Source organism: Corylus avellana, chromosome 3, assembly GCF_965113065.1.
Source record: "Corylus avellana chromosome 3, dhCorAvel1.hap1.2, whole genome shotgun sequence".
Classification (NCBI taxonomy): domain Eukaryota; kingdom Viridiplantae; phylum Streptophyta; class Magnoliopsida; order Fagales; family Betulaceae; genus Corylus; species Corylus avellana.
Window position 1 is genome coordinate 12,196,840 of NC_142492.1, and position 20,922 is coordinate 12,217,761.

The following is a 20,922-nucleotide window of genomic DNA, read 5'->3' on the forward strand; positions in this document are numbered from 1 at the left end:
CTGCCGGTCTCGACTTAAACGAGTCGAACTCACGAGACCCCGTCGAGCTTACTCGAGCGAGTCGGGCATGTGTCACTAGCTAATCGAGCGAGTTTCAGCAGTAACGAGCGAGCTAGTACAGTGTCGAGCTTGAACTCGCGTCGAGCGGGTATCGAGCGATCTGTCGAGTGTGTCGGCTCATTTACAGGCCTAGCAGAAACTAGGTACTCGCGGCCATAACGGTTAACATCTGCACTAGTGGAGGCCGCTAGGAGGCTGCGACCTTACTTTCAAGCCCACACTATTCGGGTTTTAACGGACTACCCACTCAAGCAAATCTTGTGCAAGCCAGACACTTCAGGTCACCTAGTCAAATAGGTGATAGAATTGGGGGAGTTCGACCTAGAGTATCTCCTAAGACCGGCATTGAAAGGACAAGCACTAGCAGATTTTATAGCAGAGTACACAGGAATCCCAGAAGAGGAAAATAGTTGTCCAGCAGAATCGTGGATTGTTTATGTGGATGGCTCAGCAAATAAGCGGAACAGCGGAGCAAGTGCTGTCATCAAGCCCCCAGGAGGATCAGAGTTCAGATACGCTGTCAGAATGGGCTTCAAGACCACCAACAATGAAGCATAGTATGAGGCTGTACTGGCCGAACTGGCTATAGCGATAGAGCTAGGAGCACGAAGTGTAGAGGTGAGAAGTGATTCCAGTGTGATAGTAGGACATGTTTAGGGCGAGTACGAATCCAAAGATTCACTGATGTGAATCTAGATATCTATGTTCTTTGTTCGCATTCCTGCGTTTAGTCATTGAGAACAAAACAGACAATATCTTCCGCCCAATTCGGGCTCGTTTCTACCTGTGCAACTTCTCTCGTGGGAGCAATTGATGACTCTGGGATCAAACGAACTTGCTCGCGCAAGGAGTCCAACTCCATTTCTGATGATGAGGCTAAGTGGGCTAACTGGTTTGCAGATTCGTTCTGGGCTCAGGGCACTTTCTTGATTGGGAACTGTTCAAACTTCGCGACAAGTTCTCTAACCTTTGCGAGGTATTTTTGCATTCTTTCTTCTTTGGCTTCATACTTGCCCTGAACATGTCCTATTATCACACTAGAATCACTTCTCACCTCTACACTTCGCGCTCCTAGCTCTATCGCTATGGCTAGTCCGGCCAGTACAGCCTCATACTCTGCTTTGTTGTTGGTGGTCTCAAAGCCCATTCTGACAGCGTATCTGAACTCTGATCCTCCTGGGGGCTTGATGACAACACTTGCTCCGCTGTTCTGCTTATTTGCTGAGCCATCCACATAAACAATCCACGGTTCTGCTGGACAACTCTTTTCCTCTTCTGGGATTCCTGTGAACTCTGTTACAAAATCTGCTAGCGCTAGTCCTTTCAATGCAGGTCTTGGGAGATACTCCAAGTCGAACTCGCCCAATTCTATCACCCATTTGACTAGGCGACCTGAAGTGTCTGGCTTGCACAAGATTTGCTTGAGTGGGCAGTCCGTTAAAACCCGAATAGTGTGGGCTTGGAAGTAAGGTCGTAGCCTCCTGGCGGCCACCACTAGTGCGAATCTTAGCTGTTTTGGCTGTGAGTACCTGGTTTCTGCTCCATGGAGGGCTCCGTTAGAATAGTACATGGGTCGCTGCACCCCTGCTTCCTCTCTAACCGAGGCGAAACTGACCACGGATGGTGAAATTGCCAAGTAGAAACATCTGCGAGCTCCAACTTGCGGGATCCCGGATTAATTTGCACTTTGAACCATATGCTAAATGCACACTATTATAGCTATCCACGAATGTGAATATAGATATTTATGTTCTTTGTTCTCACTGACAAAATGCAGGTATACGAACAAAGCAAGAGCTGCCTCGTTAGAGGAGAACGCGGAGGCAATCTAGCCAGAAGGAAGGAGCCAAGCTTAAAGCCAAGTCCTATCTCGCCATGGCACAAGAATGCCACAAGGGCATACCCTTGCCATGTTGGAGAGGCCCCTCTAAGCCTAAGGCCAAGTCCTATCTCGCCACGGGATAAGACTACTACAATGGCATACCCTTGCCATGGCGAGGAGACTCCCCTCAGCCCTAGGCCAGATCCAATCTTGCCTTGACATAAGATTGCTGCAAAAGCATACCCTTGTCATGGCCAGAAGATCAGCTCTAGCTTAACATAGAAGACCAGTTTCTAATTGTGCAGGGTAAACTCGTACACAGGAGCGAAGCACAGAGAGGTCACAAAAGAAAAACAAGAAGAGAACACAGACGTACGCAAAAACAACACTCATAAAGATTGCCAAACAAAATCCAGGTATAACATTCCATTTCTATAAATGCTCTTCCTAACAAAATGCGTGCGTTTGCAACGTCTATATACAGGGAAAAATATAGGCATATTAAGAAGAAGCTCATAGAGTTCATCCTCGCTGGCTTCTGGCTTAGGCGATGGAGACCTCAGGACAAGCTTTCCGCAATTTAGGTTGGGAGCGTCCGGGAGCTCTTGTTTCCCAATCCTTACGAGCTCCTCAATGTGGCAGGATCGACAAGGAAGTTGCTCATCTTTAGGTTCTCAAAGTTCACCCGATCGGTATCCACTCGCATGTGGGCTCGAAAAGTTTCGAAGCCCCAGACATATCCACGATACCAGCCGCAGTTAAGCACCACTGCTACCTTCCAAATTTGGGAGCGATACCTCCTCAACATCGTCGATTGCTCCCGCAGCTTCATTCGAAGCACCCGGATGAGGTCGTCCCGTTCCTTTATCTCAGCTTTGTAAGCCACATCAGGACCTCGCAAGCTTTGAGCCACAATGATGGTCTCCACCCCGGAAGAAGCCCTTCTCCAAGAAGCTTCAGACCTTGCCAAAGTTGATTGCAGGTTTATCAGGGATTTGTTCTTCTTGGCGATGTTGACGATCATCGCGGCATGGGAAGCCTTAGCCTTGGCCATAGCTTCTCCCTTATCGGCGACCTCGGCAACCATCGCAACTCGGGAAGCTTTTGCCTGTGACAAAGCCTCCTCTTTCTTGGCAACCTTGGCCACCTCCGCAGCATAAGAAGCCTCCATTTGGGCCAATGTCTGGTCCCTCTAAGTAATTTGACGATGTGGCGAGATACAGTCAGGGTAAACTCCTTCTCTCGCTCTGCACCCCGGGCTACCTCCGCATCAAGAAACGATTGAGGCATTGCAAGCTCCCACTCTCGCTCTGCCCAACTAGCCCTTTCAGAGTCCAAGAGGGTTTTGAGGCTAGTTAGCTCCTTCTTGCGTTGTACGTTGCAAGCAGCCTCTACATCGGAGTGCGATCTAAGCCCGACAAGCTCCTTATCCTTCTCCTCTCCCCGTGCGACTTCAGCGTTGTATAGCAGCTGGAGGCTTGCCAGTGCATCAATCTTCTCTACCACTTTAGTAACAGCGACCCTCCGAGCTTCCTCTGCCTCCGCCAAGAGAGATCGAGCTTCCCAAGTCGGCCCTCTATTGAAGCTAGAGAGCCGAGAACCATGTTCAGGTTGCCCTGAGCGTCAACCACAGCCAGAATGGCTCCATTTGTCCTGCTGGTCAACCTCGCATCCTTTATGGCCATGCACGCCTCTTATGCATTGTCCTCCTTCACTTCCTTCTGGAGCCTATCCATCTTCTTCTTGGAGTCCGCTCACTCCCAATCAATCTTGGAAATGCGCTCCTCGCAACTCTGGAGCTCTCCCTACAACTTAGTAACGATGGCCCAGGATTAAACCAACTCGGCCTTCAACTTGTCGATCTCAAGAGCGGCAGAAGCGAGGCTATTACTGTGAATTGAGAAATGCAGGCCAGCTCCGCCAATTGCTACAATAGAAACTCATTAGTTGACCTTGGTGGAGAAGCGAAAACAAGAAAAAGAGAAGAATGGCTGACTGAGCGCCTTGTTCAGCTTGCCCTTAGCGTCAACCAAAGCCATAATGGCTCCATTTGTCCTGCTGGTCAACCTCGCATCCTCTATGGCCATGCACGCCTCTGATGCATTGTCCTCCTTCACTTCCTATTGGAGCCTATCCATGTTCTTCTTGGAGTCCGCTCGCTCCCAATCGACCTTGGAAATGCGCTCCCCACAACTCTGGAGTTCACCTTGCAAGTCAGTAACGGTGGCCCTGGATTCGACCAACTCGGCCTTCAACCAGTCGATCTCAAGAGTGGCAGTAGTGAGGCTATAAATGTGAATTGAGAAAAGGCAGGCCAGCTCCGCCAATTGCTACAATAGAAACTCATTAGTTGAGGTGGAGAAGCAAAAACAAGAAAAAGAGAAGAAGCAGTAAAATACTTACCAAAAAGAACTGATGTCGCCACTCTTCCAAGAGATCCGTGCCCTCACTCACGACAGGGGCAACCTCGAGAGGAAGTGGTGCCGCTAAAACAACATAGGGATCTACCAGCAAACCCTTGGAGACCCACCAGCTCAATTGCCCTACTCGATCTGTTGTGACCCCCTCCTCTTCAGGAGGAGAAATGTGTGCATCCTCTGTGCTCACCCTGCGAGGTGACGGCCGATCATGCATGTTCCCCCGAGGGAGGTTCACACCAAATGCAATCTCCTCCACCAGGGGAGATAGCAAATCCATTGCCGCCTTGTAATCATCCTTAAGCGGGCATGGGGGACGCCCGCTGCGCTCTTGGCCCTTGCAGCTGGGGAGACAACCTCTTCAACTATCCAAGGCACTCCCTCTCCATGTGCCAGAGCCAGCAAGACACTTGTAGGAGATGTCACTGATAAAGGAATGGCCTTGATCAATGCTTCATCCCTCGGCGAGAGGGGGTCTGAGATCTGCTTGAACCCTTTCGACCACCACAGTAAGGTTGGCTTTCGGTAGAGCGGTGTCGCCTTGAGGGGTAACCTTTGGCTGGGCGTGAGGGCGGGGAATGTTTGGATCCAATCCCTCTCCTTGGGCCAGCATCTCGCTGAACATGCGGATGTTGGACTTATAGCTAGATCTCGTCGGCGAGGTCTCGCCCTCGGGGGCCTTCGCCCCTCTCTTCACAGCCATTGGGGCTCCACCCTTAGATGTTTCTGATCCCCTCTTCTTGGCTGTCAGAGCTCCGTCCTTCGTAGGCTCTGCCCCTCTCCTTTTTATTAAGGGAATCGGCCTCTCAGGGGAACTCCTTCCCTCGGCAACTCCAGTCGCGAGAGGCCCGCGGAGGTTGAAGGTCCATTTGCCCTGGGGATAACCCAAGTAAAGCTCAAAGTTCTCCTTGGTGATAAGTTTCTCCGCGTGAACCTCATCTGGATGGGCCACCGCCCAGTTGCGGACCTTCTCTATATTAGCCTTCTCTGTGGCATTAAGAGTCTTGGGAGCATTAAGATGACTAGAGAGAGGGACTCCCCACCTAACAAGGACAGAGGGTGGAGTGTTGCAGTACCTCTCATTTGCAGACAACTCCTACTGAGTACTCGAGATTGAAAAGAAACCCCACTCGAAGTGGTCACCGGGATGCCACTTATCGTATAAAATGATAAGCTTCGAAGGGCGCCCCTGGAAGCCCCAATCGTGTCCAAATCTTGACGGTTTATAAAAGCTCAGGAACTCTCTCGAAGACGGTTGCTGACTATGCCCAAAAATCATAGGCCACAGTATATTGAAGGCCACCAGCAGCACCCAGCCGTTGGGCTTGATCTAGCTTGGGGCTAGATTTAGCTCCGCGAGAAGCTCACGGATCATTGGTGGAAGCGGGAGGACCAACCTCGCTCTGAACATCGCCTCATCAACTGCGACTTCCCAGTTATATGAAGAAGGGGTTGCCCCCTCGTTGCTACCGGGAATCCGGATGACCACATCATCAGGGATGGCGTACGTATCTCGCAAATGCCACACGTCCTTGGCGGTGAGCGTGGATCGACATTCAAGGTATGCATCAAAAAATTTCCTCGACCGCAACGTTCTTCCCCTTGTCTTTGCCCAAAATCTCGGGCAACTCTGATTTCCTCTTACCCATGAGAAAGGAGACTTCTGGCGCTAGCTGTGTGGGAAGGCAAGTAATGCCATATTGAATCAAACAGTGGGGGACACTCAGACGCAAGCGAGGGACTGCTGGTTGGAGAAAAGGAAGAAGTAAGTCTAAGAGGGGGGACAAAGGGTTGGAAGAACCGAGGGACAGATGGTAATCTGGAACTTTGGAGACAATAGCGACTAGGTACAGATCTCTGTTGAAATAGAAAGGTAGGAAGTCGCACAAGTGGTAGGGTGAAGAAGATGATATTGGGCAGACCATCCCTACTCCAGTACAAGGACGTTCATACGAGGAGGATGTTAGACTTGACAGGCGTACGTCCCTACACCACCAAACAAAAGATTTTAACCATCCCTTGTATGATACTATACTGTGTACATGTATGTAAAACGTGCGGTGGTCAGATATATGCACGTATATATGTAAAATGTGCATCCTAATTAAAAGAGGGGGATTCTTTTAAAATTTGAGCTCTGGTTCTGATCATCTTCCTCATTTCTTATACCATTCTACCTTAAAAGATATTTCTCCAATTGCAAATAGGACCCCGGTGTTCGCCATCACCTTAAAAACAGTCCAGGTTCTCCAGGGTGACCGAAAGCTGTGCTAACAGTTTGGCGTCATCTGTGGGAAAGACAGGTAAAGTGCTATAGCTCTTTTCCACCAAAAAAAATATGTCGGTTACCGGAGATCACACCCACGTCGGTCGAGGTGGTGTGATTTATTTCGGAAGGTGGTTGTAGGTATTATGGCTGTGCTTAGTTTGGATCATTCACCTGTAGTCATAAACCTGCAGGGGAGACGATTACGGGAAGCAGCGCTCAACACGTTTAAGGTATGAAGCTCACTAGGAAACAGAAACGAAATGTAATGAAATTATAATGCAAGCCTAGGAGGTGTACAAAGAGACCCGTGGCAGAATCTTACTAGACTGATTGTCAGGTGCAAAAATGGTTTATAAAGGGGGCAAAGAGATGTGGTGGGACATTTGAAGCGGGTCTTGGAGGAAAAATTAAAGTTACTCACCGAGATGCACGGGGAGGATGAGAACCCGAATATGGTTTCAGTTGCCTAGCTCCAAGAAGACATTCACGGGCTATTAGAGAAAGACGATTTACGATTGAAACAATGGGCGAAAATTGATTGGCTTAAAAATGGGAATAAAAACACAGATTTTTCATGCATGTGCAAATTAGAGGCGTTCTATGAATAAAGTCAGCAGCATGAGGGATGAAGTGGGAGGCTTGTAGAAATGCAAGAGGAGGTTGATGGAGTGTTTGTGGACTAATTGGGTAAATGGGATACCTATGGCATCTAGGGGCATTCGGCAAAGGGATACCATATCGACTTTATACTGCTTTGCCGATCTTCTCTCTCCACTTCCTCCATGCGACAATGAATGTACATCAACTCATTGTGGATCTAGAGCCGTCAATGGAGTCGAGCATTTTGTCGGAGGACTCGATCCATGTTCTGCGAGAGGGTTTGCATCTCTGCCGATCTTCTCCCTCCACTTCCTCCTCGAGACAATGACTGTGCATCAAGTTATTGCGGATCTTGAGCCATCATTGGAGTTAAGCATTTTGTCGGAGGACTCGGTCCATGTTCTACGAGAGGATTTGCATTTGAGCCTCTAGCACTGCAGCCTTCTGGTTATGTATACTAGGCTAGTCGGGAGCACTTCTCCCATTCCGCATGATAGTGCTCTAGAATAGAGCATGAAGCATGGGTCTGGGATATTGCAAAAATTTATATGTTTCCATAAATGACACCAACCTATTAATATAGTATGGCTATTGCCCATGAAGTCGGGCTGCCTACTTGCTAAATAGAGGAGAATGACAAATGTGCCCCACAAAGAGAGTGGAGGGAGCAGGAACCTCTCATGGTGAAAGTTGTTGAAGTATTTGATTCCTAGGGGTCCAATTCTAGTATTTCTTGATGGATCCTTTCCTTACATCCAGTAGGGCGTCCATATTGGGTGAAGTAGTCAATGACTTGCCTATTGCGGCCAACTCGCCATATATGAGTCCATCAGCCAAAGGTGTGATATTGATAATCGCGTGGGGCTACTGACTAACAGTCCTCTTCAGGGGCTATTCGATGGGTACTCATTGACACTTATGCTCCGTTTGTTTCGACGTAAAATGCTTTCTGTCAGAAAATATTTTACCGTAAAATGTTTTATAGTGTACAAAAAATCACAAATTATTATTTTTAAATATATTTTTTCATTAAATCGTATTAAACTCTAAATTACGAAAATGTCCCAACCAAGTCTTAGAGGTGTCCTAACCAAGTCCCTAAGGACCCCACTACGACTCACCCCGGAGCCACCCGGACCCCGTGGGGATCAGCTCGGGACCATGGTAGGACCCGCCCAAGACCCAACAGGGACATTTTCGTAATTTAGTGTTTAATATGATTTTGCGTACACACCTAATACCCAAAAATGTTTTCTCTTGAAAATGTTTTTTGCTAAAAATGTTTTTCGACGTTGGGGGACCCTTTGTTGTGACCCACACAATTAATTAGGCTTAAGACAGCTTAATTAAGGGGTTAATTGGACTTTGGGTCACCAGGGACACTTGGAGGGGCATCCGACATTTTTGGACTTTTTGAGTTTCGGAGCTACAATAGGCGAACGCTCGTATGGGGGACCACACCAACGTTCGCTTAACTACAGTACACGAGCGATCGTATGGGGACCAAGCCTAACACTTGTTGACTTTTTGTTGACCGCTGGTTTTTGCCCACGCGTGCCATGTGCAACTCAAAAATCCCTAGATGAACAGTACACGTGCGCTCGACACTGTAGTACACGAGAGCTCACACATTTTCAGTGATTTCTGCAACGCCCTCAGCTTTTTTCCCTATTTAAACCCAACCTCTACACCTTTAAACCCTCATTTTAGCTTCTAAAACCGTTGAGAAACTTTGTTGCTTTGATTCTTGAGTGTGTGTGTGGTGGTGTTTGTTTTTGAAGAAGAAGGAGGTGCTTTGGAGGATTTGTGTGTTGAGGTAATTACTACTCTCTCTCTTAGTGTTTTGTTAGGTTAGATATGTTAGCTTCTTGATTTATGGTAGCTTAGTTGTTAGTATCTATGAGTTTTAAGCTTTATCTTCGTGTTAAGTTTTCATTTCCGTTTAGGGTTAATCTTGTTATTTGGAGACGTTGTTTTGGTTGAAAGGTGTTAAAAAACCCTTTTTATGGCCTTAGGGATAGCCGAGAAAGGTTTGGGTAGCATTTGAACCAAATGAGGTTCTACCTGAACCTCACTGACCGAACGCTCGCCCCTATTGATGAGCGCTCGACTAGAGAAGTTCAAAGGAACGCCTCTTTGCCCGAACACCCTACGACCGTTATTTCTAAATCTTAGGTTTGTTTTAGTTGGACTTAAGACTAATGGGAGTTTTTCCACAGATTTGGAGAACCCAGATCGTTTGAAAAAAAATACTTGGAGTACTTGTTTGACCCAAGTGAGTTTTAACTCACATAATCCTCGTCATTTATTTCCCCGCATTGCACGACTATTCTGTGTACCAAACATGCATATTTACAACTCTCACGACATACACTTTGTTACACCATGAACTCTATCATTTGTGAAAATGTGTTACTTAACAATATAATGACATTGAGATTTGTAAAAGTATGCATATAAAATACGGACAAGATTAATTGCATCATATGACATGTTATACCGGTACGTACGGGATAACGACTATGGGCTGACTATACATGTTAACTTTATGATCAGATACGTATGTTTCTATATGGGCCTTGGATCTAATGGTTGTTTTGTGACTAGAGCAGCCTTAACAAGGTGGTCACTACAAGACGTACATCATTAGTAACTTGTGCCACCCTTGGTTGGACTCGGTCGGGCTGCTAGTGTTATGGACACGTACAATGGTTGGGGCATCGGCATTGTATTATAGGTCTCTCAAGACAGTGCCAACCCTGTTGAGAAGGGGTAATATCTCGGGTAGACTATATTGTTGAACTATCACTAATTATCATGATTATAAGCATGTACTATATCTATATCGCATTCATGGATAATTGTCATACCAAAAATGTTGCATTTTTTACCAAACGGAGTTCATCACTAAAATGGCATGGGTATTGTGTGCATTATCTCTCACTAAGTCCTTTGACTTACCATTTTTTATTTTTCCTCTCATTATGTATAATTGTGCGTTTTAGCTAGTGTAGAGGGAGATGCCTTAGGACCGGATTATGGTGATTGCGCAGGACCTGATTCGGGTCATTTTTTAGGATATGGACCCTGTTTAGCTGAAGTCCACGTGGGACGATGGAGGGACTATCTGGGGAGAAATGAAAGAGATGGTGATCATGCTTGCACTACTTAAGATTAGGCGTTAATCTTGTTATCATACTTTAAAACAGTGATTTGGGGTTTCAATATTTTGAAGATCGGTCTTTCACCATACATTTGATGACTTATTTATGATATGATGTTTTATCTTTACTCTAGTGATTGTGCTTGTGATGTTTAGTTATTGCTTTCTATTCTTGTAGTCTAAAGTCTTCTGCTGTATTCTCTCGTTTAAGAGAGATAATGATCCCTTAGTTTTGTCCCATAAGAGATGTACGATGTGCGACGAACCATGGAGTCAATTACCAGTTAATTGATTTCCACGAAAACTTACACCCTCCTAATTTTTGGTACAAGCCAAATACTGGAAAATGATTTCTTAGGACGAAAATATTTTCCAACATTGGTCCACCTGTGTACGTCCTTTACTAAAAATAGTAGCGTACGTCCAGGTGGACCCCCTGTTTACGTCCTCTACTAAAAACAGTAGCGTACGTCTGGTAACCCTGGCGCACTTTCGGTCATAAAAGGGTTAAGCTCGGGTTTATGCTTCAAATGTCTAAGGATTTTTAGGTTGCAAATTTGGGCGTGGGTTCTTGTCATAAAAAATCGGGTCCTTTATAAATCCCTTAACCATTCCTTGTAGAAAAACTATTGTTTTTATCGGGGTATTACACTCTCCCCTCCTTATAGGAATTTGGCCCTCGAAATTTGGTTTTAGTTATAAACAAGATCCTTCTGGTAGAGAGGGTTTTTAAAAACAACAACTAAAAGTTTTAAAACAAAACACATGGTTTTTGGAAAGATCGGCATGCATAATCAAATCAAAGAGAAAGATGAAACATCCGCATATAATCATCACAGAAAGGTAAGTCATATATCACAACAAAATTGCCACCACCAAGGTGGACTTATAGTATAACCAAGACATACAAAATTGCCACCACCGTGGTGGACTTACAAAAACAACAAAGCTCATCTAAGAGCAAAATCCTCTCCTCGAGATAGGCTCTGCATATCCTCGACCAGGTGTGCCCCTTGCACTCGGGCTCCCTCTGCCCCTGTTGACGCTCGGGCTGTGCAGGCCGTAATCTCTAATGTCGAGGGATCCCATCCAATGATCTTGTAGCTGAACGAGTAAGGCATGATCTTCTACCTAATCTGTACGTAGCTTCTAGAGAGTTCGATGCATCTCTCTAAGCATCTCCTCCATACGACTTATACGCTCGCCCTGGCCTACGGATGAAGAAGCTGCCTCAGCTCTGGCTGCTCTAGGCGCTCTCGGTGGCTGCGGTGGCCTCTGCTCTTGCTCGACAAGGTGAGCATCGCTCACATTGAGGAATCGCGAAGTTATGATTCCCTTAGGTGGCGGTATCTCCTTCAGTCCTTAAGTGGACACTCCAGTATGCTCGGCAATACGGGTGATCAAGGCTCTATAAGGCAGGGCAGTGATCTGGTCTGCTAGTCGTACTCCAATCATTATCGTGGTGACTTAGGAACCCGAGTCGATGGGGGTCTCAGTCAAGAGGGAGTAAAGGCAAAGAGCTAGCTTAATGGTGATGGATGTGAGGTCACTACCAGGTAAATCTGGCTGACCATGAGGCGGTAGATATAACGGGGATTTCACTTTCTAAGAGGGCCGGGTTGAAACAATGCGTTACCAAGGCAAGGCTTGTACCCAAGCACATAAGGCCCGGACTCAGTTGGCCATTCCCAAACAGTTGCCCAGCGTCAACACCCATCACGCATCTGAGTGTGAAGCAGGATCAAGTGCCTGTAATGCGGAAAAGGCGATCCCACTCAACTCTAAAACTAAACAATCAAGAAGGCAATTACTATAGCCCGCACCTCAATCAAACAACAATCGGAGAACCTGGGTCTATCCTATGCTCCACTATTTAAGATTTACACCTGGGGTAATACATCTTATTCTCAGATTGTTTGCTACGGTCGGCAAGATTGTATGCTCTGATACCATACTGTAACGCCCCCAAAATTAGTCTTGGCTAACCTAGCAGGCTGGCAGGGTTATTAGCAATTGCCTCAGTTAAACCAACTTATGGCTAAATGAGGAATCGCCCCTCTAAGCATTTCAGAGTAATGCATAGGAAGGTGAAATACAATCTGAGATAAACTATTTACATTGTCATGGTACAAGTAAAATCCTCAAATTAAATACATGGAGCAACTAATCAATAGAAAAATGGCAAACCTCATAACATTATACAAATCCTTAAGCGGTGCCTGCAGTGGTAGCCATACCACTCTTGGGTTCTAGGGACAAGCTTCCTCAAAGGGTAATAACAGCGTAAGTCTAACGACTTAGTAAGTAAACCTCACAATTTTAGCATGATATGGATTCGTTTAAGTAGAAATAAATGTGCAGTTTGAGTAAGAAATCAAGGATTGGTGTTGCCTCCATTATTACACCATAAAGTAGGGTTTTGTTTACAGGAGAGTGTGGTGTACTACCGGCGACAATAACCTAAGTATTTTAATGCAAAAAGAATAATGCTTTATAGGTCATAACTATCATATATAGTCTACTCGAGATATTACCCCTTCCCAGTAGGGTTGGCGCTGTCCCGAGGGACCTGTAATACAATGCTGGTGCCTAAGCCATTGTATGCTACCGTACATAACACTAGCGGCACAACCAAGTCCGACCTCGAATGGCCCACACCGCAAATGATGTATGTCCTGTAATGACCGCATGTTAAGGATGCGCCGGTGATATAACAACCATTGGATCCAAGGCCCATATAACACACACATATTTGACCATATTATCAAGTCTATATGGTAAGTCCATGGCCGTTATACCGCACGTATTGGTGTACCATGTCATGCAATGCATCTTAACAATCAGTTTATAAGACAGTTACCAAGTGATTATAAAAGTAGGCATGCTCATATCACATTCGTGGTCAGTCAACTGACATATCCCACCATTTTTAAGGAGAGAGCTCGTAAGTGTATACCTACCTTGTGCGCTCGATTCAATCCTTTAACATAGCTAAATCTTGCTATAACGAAATACGACATGTCGTCATGTACAATTCTAGAGGACCCTTACGAGTAAGATACTAAGCTCTATCCATTAAAAGGATCGCTAGACTAAAAAATACACGAGAGTGAGGCTTAAAGGTGGATACCCGGTTTCCTGACCGTACGTCCGGGCTCGAGAGCCTGCGTCTGGGCAATGAGTTAGGAAATCCAGCAAAAAGCTTCAAACTGTGTTTCTATAAAATCTATAGGCTTCTCCATCTCCTCCTAGCCTAATAAATAGACACACGCAACGTAAGAAAATTTGACATGAAAAAATACATGAAATTAAAGGAGTTTTCGAAATTCTTTTTATAAACGTTTATTGGTTTGTAAACAAAGGAGTAAAAACCTAACATGATATTCATTTGAAAACTCGTAGCAATAAAATAGTAATGAAAGCATAAAATGGTAAGGGGTTACCTTAAGAATGACAAAAGTGCTCTGGGAACGAAGAAAGCATCCCAGAATTTTCAAAGTTATTTAAATAGATTATTTTGATGATGATGCTATTTTAATATTCATTTTAGCCAATGATTTTAATTCTTAGGAAATTTATGGTGTTACAGAGAGTGGTAATTAGAGAATGGTAATTGGTGAAATAATAGGATAGTAAATGGTAGGAAGAATAGTATTGGTAGGTAGAATAGTAAGGGAAGGTAGAATAGTTAATGGTAGGTATAATAGTATTGGTATAATAAAAGGAGGGTAGAATTGTAAATGGAATGTAGAATAGTTAATGGTAGGTATAATAGTGTTGGTAGGTGGAATAGTAAAATGAGGGTAGAATTGTAAATGAAAGGTAGAATAGTATTTGGTTTTTTCTATAAATAGAGAAGATCTTCACAAATTTCACCACTCCTCTCCCTTCTCTTCCACATATTCTTCCTTCTTCCGCTTTCTACTCGGTCTTTCTTCCTTCTGAGAGTGTTTACTAAGAGCAAGGGTGAGATAAAGCGCTGTAAAAAAGAAAAAACTCGAGAGAGAACGGACTTGAGAAATTAGTTTCAAAAAAACATACTAGTGGTGTTAGTCAGATTGGAGCAACTAGATTCTTCAGACCACTTTTAGCTTCAGTCTAGAAATTCACTACCCCTTCTAAAATTTCTTCATGTCATGCTATTTATACATTCTTGTATCAAACTGTGAATAGTTATTTTATTTACCTGTCATGGAGATATGTTGCATGCATGAAAGATTTCTAAAAGAATTATTTAAAAAGCTTCTATTTCTTTAACCGCTTTCTAAGTACAACAAGTTTATATTTAGAAAAGTTTCCATTTTGAGAAAAGAAAGTTGATAAATGATGATAATTATAAGAAAGATGTACAAGAGGGCCTACATATTTATGAAATGAGGGCACATGTATGAAGGAGAGTATTTTTGGCCCCAAGAGATAAAGAAAGAAATGAGTTTGGTACCGATACTCGGATGGAGGCGAAACCACTGAAGGAGGCTATGGAAGAAGGTGGTATTTCATCAACATGACCGTTGAGTGCACTAAGAAAGATTTAATTGACGGTCGGGCATGGCTGAGGCCACAGGGGTAACAATGTATATGGGCCTTAACATGAGAAAATGATAATATAAATTCATCGATGATATATTATGATGATTTAGAATGATGCATTATGATGATGATTTATAACGAGGATTTATTACTAGATGTAATAGTATGTATATGCTACAGGAGATGCAATCGTACATACACATATTATTATGACTTCTTGTGTATTTATTTGTGAAAACATTTTTTAAAAACTGAAAACAATGAGTAAAACTATTTATGGTTGTGGACTTTACTTGCTGGGCCCCTTTGGGCTCATTTAGTTTTATTTCTTGTTTCCAGGTAGAAAGGACGCTGGAATAGGAGGCCGGAATGGGGGCGGGAATAATTATTAATTTTCATAGTCTTTTCATATCAGTTATTGTAATAATATGATATTTCGCAACTAAAGTATAACGTTTTCAAATTTTGCTTGTAATAAAATCTCTTGAAGAATGTTTTATATATTCATCGTATCCTTTAAAATCAAGTACTCTGATAGACCTTACAGATCTTTGCATTATTAAAAAATAAATCAATAAATAAAGTGGCAGATAGCCCTATCGGGTTGGGGATGTTAAGATTTTGGTATCAGAGCAAAGGTTATAAGGTTTTGCAGACTTTCTAACAAAAAAAAAAAAAAAACAATAATAATAATAATAGTATGGGAAGCCACATTTCGGCCAAGTAGAGTCAGTCGTTGTAGTCACTACTAGATAATACAAGATTCTAGTCTAAGTTGTTTAATGGTTGTTATATTATCGATTGTGAAGAAATGACGTCCCTGACTCACAATAACCAAGATAGCAACACCGAGTTCAATGACTCCAGAAGTGGAGAAAACGCTATCATCAACCATGAGTTAAACCCTATAACAGTGTTGGCAACTCAGCTCGTGAACTTGCTAGACGAGGCCCGACGCGGGAAAGGATCCACTGGCGAAGGACAACAACGATGCACATTCGAAAGGTTTTGTCGGCAGCAACCATCTACCTTTGAAGGAAATGCAGGTGCAGAAGCTACGGAAAATTGGTTTCTGCAAACAGAAAGGCTGCTAAAGGTGATGGACTGCACTGATAATAAGATGGTTAGGTATGCTACTTACCTCCTAAGTGATCAAGCAAATCAGTGGTGGGAAACCAAGGACGCACAAGTACGAAGCCGGCTAGGACTAAAGGAAGAGGGTCCCATTCCCTGGGAAGAATTCAAGAAGGAATTTATGAGCGATTCTTTCCTCTGACAGTTCGACAAGCCAGTGTCTAGGAATTTACGTACCTAGTTCAAGGGTCAATGACGGTAGAGTAATATGCTGTCAAATTCATCAAACTATCACAATTTGCCCCTTATCTCGTATCGACAGGAGAGCTAGAAGTAAGGAAGTTTGAAAGAGGTCTGCAACCACGCATTATGAACCTTGTGGTAGGACTCCAAATTGGAAACTTATCAGACCTCGTCAACAAAGCTGCGATAATCGAGCAGACTCAAAATGCAAATTTGGGGTATTCCAACCAGAAAGCAAATTCGGGGTATTCCCACCAAAGGACGAGAAATGTCCCACAATGAAACCACTCAAGAGAGCAACCCAGTAAGAAGAGATTTCACCAAACCCCACAGAGAAATTTTACACCACAACAATCCTATCAACAAGGACATGGTGGTCAACGTGCACCATGTCAAAAATATGGGAAGCTTCATGACGGGAATTGTCTATTTGGGCAGCCAGTATGTTATAGATGCAGGAAATCTGAACATATCCTGAGAGATTGCAAAGCTCCTATCCACAACCCAAGTGGTCAGAAACGCCTTGAGGAACAGAAGAACCATGCAACTGCTCGGGTTTATGCTCTAACACCTGGTGATGCATCAGCATCCAATGAACTGGTGCTAGGTACCTCCCTATTTTTAATGGTGTAGCTTCTGTTTTTTTTTTTTTTTTTTTTTTTTTTTTGTTTATCCTGAGCAACGCACTCATTTATGTCATACTCCTTTGCTAAAACATATAACCTAAAGTTAGAATCATTAGATGTAAGCCTATTAGTGGCTACCCCAGTAGGTAAGATAGTCGTATGTACCTCGGTAGTTAGACGTTGTCCTGTGTCGATTAAAGGTCATGTCATGCTAGCAAATCTTGTAATATTCGAGATGAGCGGGTTTGATGTGATCTTAGATCGGATTGGCTATCCATGCACCATGCATGCGTGGATTGTTTCCCCAAGGAGGTAATATTTAGACCGTCGGGAAAAAAAGAGTTCTAATTTTATGAAGATCGAACTATCAACACGCCTAAGTTGATATCCGGACTGCATGCAACTTGATTAATCAATAAGGGCTATTTAGGATTTTTGGCATGCGTGACAGAGGAGAAAGCAGAAGCAAAAATCGAAGAGATACCCGTTGTACTGGAATTCACATACGTTTTCCCGGATGAATTGCTGAGAATGCCTGCCAATAAGGAAATCGAATTCACTATAGACCTACTACCAGGCTTCGCACCTATATCCATGGCTCCTTATCAGATGGCACCACGAGAACTCGTGGAGCTTAAGGATCAACTACATGAACTACTCGACAAATGTTTTATTTGTCCGAGTGTATCACCATGGGGAGCACTTGTTTTATTTGTGAAAAAGAAAGATGGATCTATGAGATTATGTATTGACTATAGGGAATCGAATAAGGTTACAATCAAGAATAAATACCCGCTCTCGAGGATTGATGACCTCTTCGATCAACTCCAAGGGTCGCAAGTATTCTCTAAGATTGACCTTCGTTCCGATTATCATCAACTCAAAATTCGGGAGGAGGACGTGCGAAAGTCAGTGTTTCAGACAAGGTACGGACATTATGAATTCTTGCATGGGCACCCTAACCCTGGAGTCAACCTTATTGGAACAAATCAAGACAGCACAGCTTTCAGACAGTGAGTCAACTATAATTCGTGAAGGAATGGAGAAGGGGCTACAACCAGATTTCCAGATCTCCAAGGATGGAGTGTTAAAATTTCGTGACCGAGTGTATGTTCCCAATAATGCAGAGTTGAAGAAGGTCATCTTGTCAGAAGCCCATCAATCCTTATATACAGTCCATCCGGGAAGCACGAAGATGTATCAAGACTTACGCAAAACCTATTGGTGGAATGGAATGAAGAAGGATATTGAGAAATACGCAGAGCGGTGCCTGATGTGTAAACAACTTAAGTTAGAACATCAAAGACCTGTAAGGCTTTTTACAACCTCTCCCTATTTCTGAATGGAAATGGGAACGTATTTCGATGGACTTTGTGTCTAGTTTTCCCAGGGCTCAAAATGGTCAAGATGCGGTTTGGGTCATTGTTGATCGGCTAACTAAGACTGCACACTTTCTACCTATCAAGATGACTTATAGTATTGATCGACTCACACAACTTTACATCAAGGAGATCATACGACTACATGGAATTCCCGTATCCATTGTGTCGGATCGAGATCCAAGATTTACCTCAAGATTTTGGCAGAGTTTACAAGAGGCAATGGGCACAAGGATAACTTCCAGCGCAGCATTTCGTCCTCAAACCGACGGGCAGACGGAACGAACAATTCAAACTTTGGAAGGCATACTGCGATTGTGTGTTTTTGATTTCAAGGGGAGCTGGATCCAATATCTCGCTAATAGAATTCGCCTACAACAATAGTTATCACGCGAGCATCGATATGGTACCTTATGAAGCCTTGTATGGGAGAAAGTGTAGGTCGCCGCTATGTTGGGACGAGGTAGGAGAAGGAAAACTATTTGGGCCAAAAATCATCCAAGATACGTGTGAGAAGATAACGATAATAAAGTAGAGATTAGCAGCAGCTCAAAGTTGACAAAAGAGTTATGCTGACGCGAGACGACAAGAGCTAGAATTTGAAGTCGGCACAAAGGTCTTCCTCAAGGTTGCTCCTATGAGTAGTAATGAGATTCGGGAGAAAAGGGAAATTGAATCCTAGGTTCGTTGGTCCTTTGGAAATTCTTGAGGAAATTGGGGCAGTAGCTTATCATTTGGCATTACCCCCGAATTGTAAATGGAATGTAGAATAGTTAATGGTAGGTATAATAGTGTTGGTAAGTGGAATAGTAAAATGAGGGTAAGAGCTCTATTTATAGGAAAAACAAATTAACAATTGTAAATGGAAGGTAGAATAGTATTTAGTTTTTCCTATAAATAGAGCCACATTGTCGAACCAAAATTCAAACTTTTTGAACTTCGGATAAAGTTGTAGCTTCCTCAAGATGTCCAATACCATTCGCAAATGCTCCTTGTGTTCCTCCCGAGTCTTTGAATAAATTAAGATGTCGTCAATAAATACTATCACATATCGGTCAACAAGTTCTTGAAATACTCGATTCATCATGTCCATAAATGCTGCTGGAGCATTAGTTAAACCGAAAGACATTACTAGGAATTCATAATGTCCGTACCTTGTACGAAATGCTGACTTTTGCACGTCCTCCTCCCGAATTTTGAGTTGATGATAACCGGAACGAAGGTCATTCTAAGAGAATACTTGCGACCCTTGGAGTTGATCGAAGAGATCATCAATCCTTGGGAGCGGGTATTTATTCTTGATTGTAACCTTATTCAATTCCCTATAGTCAATACATAATCTCATAGATCCATCCTTCTTTTGCATAAATAGAACAGGTGCTCCCCACGGTGATACACACAGATGAATAAAACCTTTGTCGAGTAGTTCCTGTAGTTGATCCTTGAGCTCCGCGAGTTCTCGTGGTGCCATCCGATAAGGAGCCTTGGATATGGGTGCATTGCCTGGTAATAGGTCTATAGTGAATTCAATTTCCTTATTGGGAGGCATTCACGGCAATTCATCCAGGAAAACGTCTGTGAATTCTCGTACAACGGGTATCTCTTCGATGTTTGCTTCTGCTTTATCCTCTGTCACGTATGCCAAAAATCCTAAACAACCCTTCTTGATTAATCGAGTTGCATGTAGTGCGGATATCAACTTAGGTGTGTTGATAGTTTGATCTCCATAAAATTTGAACTCTTATTTTCCTGACAGTCTAAATATTACCTCCTTGTGGAAACAATCCATGCACGCATGGTACATGGATAGCCAATTCATCCCTAAGATCACATCAAACCCTGGCATCTCGAACATTACAAGATTTGCTAGCATGACATGACCTTTAATTGACACAGGACAACGTCTAACTACCGAGGTATATATGACTGTCTTTCTTATCGGGTTAGTCACTGATAGGCTTACATCTAATGATTCTAGCTTTAGGTTACATGTGTTAGCAAAGGAGTATGACACAAATGACTGCGTTGCTCCAAGATCAAAAAGAACGGAAGCTACACCATTAGAAATAGGGAGGGTACTTGCCACCACTTCATTGGACGCTGATGCATCACCAGGTGTTAGAGCATAAACCCGAGCAGTTGCATGGTTCTTCTGTTCCTCAAGGCATTTCTAACCACTTAGGTTGCTGGTAGGAGCCTTGCAATCTCTTAGGATATGTCCAGATTTCCCGCATCTGTAACATACAAACAGATAATTCCTGGCATGAAGCTTCCAACATTTCTGACATGGTGCACGTTGACCACCATTTCCTTGTTAACAAGATTGTTGTGGCGTAAAATTTCTCTGTGGGGTTTGGTGAAATCTCTTCTTACTGGGTTGCTATCTTAAGTGGTTTCATTGTGGGACATTTCTCTTCCTCTGGTGGGAATACCCCGAATTTGCATTCTGGTTAGAATACCCCAAATTTGGGTCTACTCGATTATCGCAGCTTTGTTGACGAGGTCTAATAAGTTTCCAATCTGGAGTCCTACCACAAGGTTCATAATGCGTGGTTGCAGACCTCTTTCAAACTTCCTTGCTTCTAGCTTTCCTATCAACACGGGATAAGGGTCAAATTGTGATAGTTTGATGAATTTGGCAGCATATTGCTCTATCATCATTGACCCTTGAACTAGGTCCATAAATTCCTAGGCCCTGGCTTATCGAACTGTCAGAGGAAAGAATCATTCATAAAATTC

General features: G+C 43.6%; 2 protein-coding genes across 2 annotated transcripts; one reads left to right on the top strand and one right to left on the bottom strand.

Annotated features, from left to right (window-relative positions):
- Nucleotides 1-973: 973 nt before the first annotated feature.
- LOC148586801 (uncharacterized) lies at nt 974-1,630 on the bottom strand. Its single transcript, XM_088514342.1, has one exon. It carries the CDS (start codon nt 1,628-1,630, stop codon nt 974-976), a length of 657 nt encoding a protein of 218 aa, XP_088370468.1.
- A 14,042-nt stretch (nt 1,631-15,672) lies between these two features.
- On the top strand, nt 15,673-17,821 carry LOC148586802 (uncharacterized). Its single transcript, XM_088514343.1, has 3 exons — nt 15,673-16,050; nt 16,617-16,785; nt 17,256-17,821. Exons 1-3 carry the CDS (start codon nt 15,673-15,675, stop codon nt 17,819-17,821), a joined length of 1,113 nt encoding a protein of 370 aa, XP_088370469.1.
- The last annotated feature ends 3,101 nt before the right edge of the window (nt 17,822-20,922 follow it).

Coding starts and splice junctions, on each gene's coding strand:
- LOC148586801 (XM_088514342.1), bottom strand. CDS start 1,630: ATGTACTATTCTAACGGAGCCCTCCATGGAGCAGAAACCAGGTACTCA.
- LOC148586802 (XM_088514343.1), top strand. CDS start 15,673: ATGACGTCCCTGACTCACAATAACCAAGATAGCAACACCGAGTTCAAT. Junction 16,051..16,616: donor GGGAAACCAAGGACGCACAA/GTACGAAGCCGG, acceptor CTATTTGGGCAG/CCAGTATGTTATAGATGCAG. Junction 16,786..17,255: donor ATCCAATGAACTGGTGCTAG/GTACCTCCCTAT, acceptor CATGCGTGACAG/AGGAGAAAGCAGAAGCAAAA.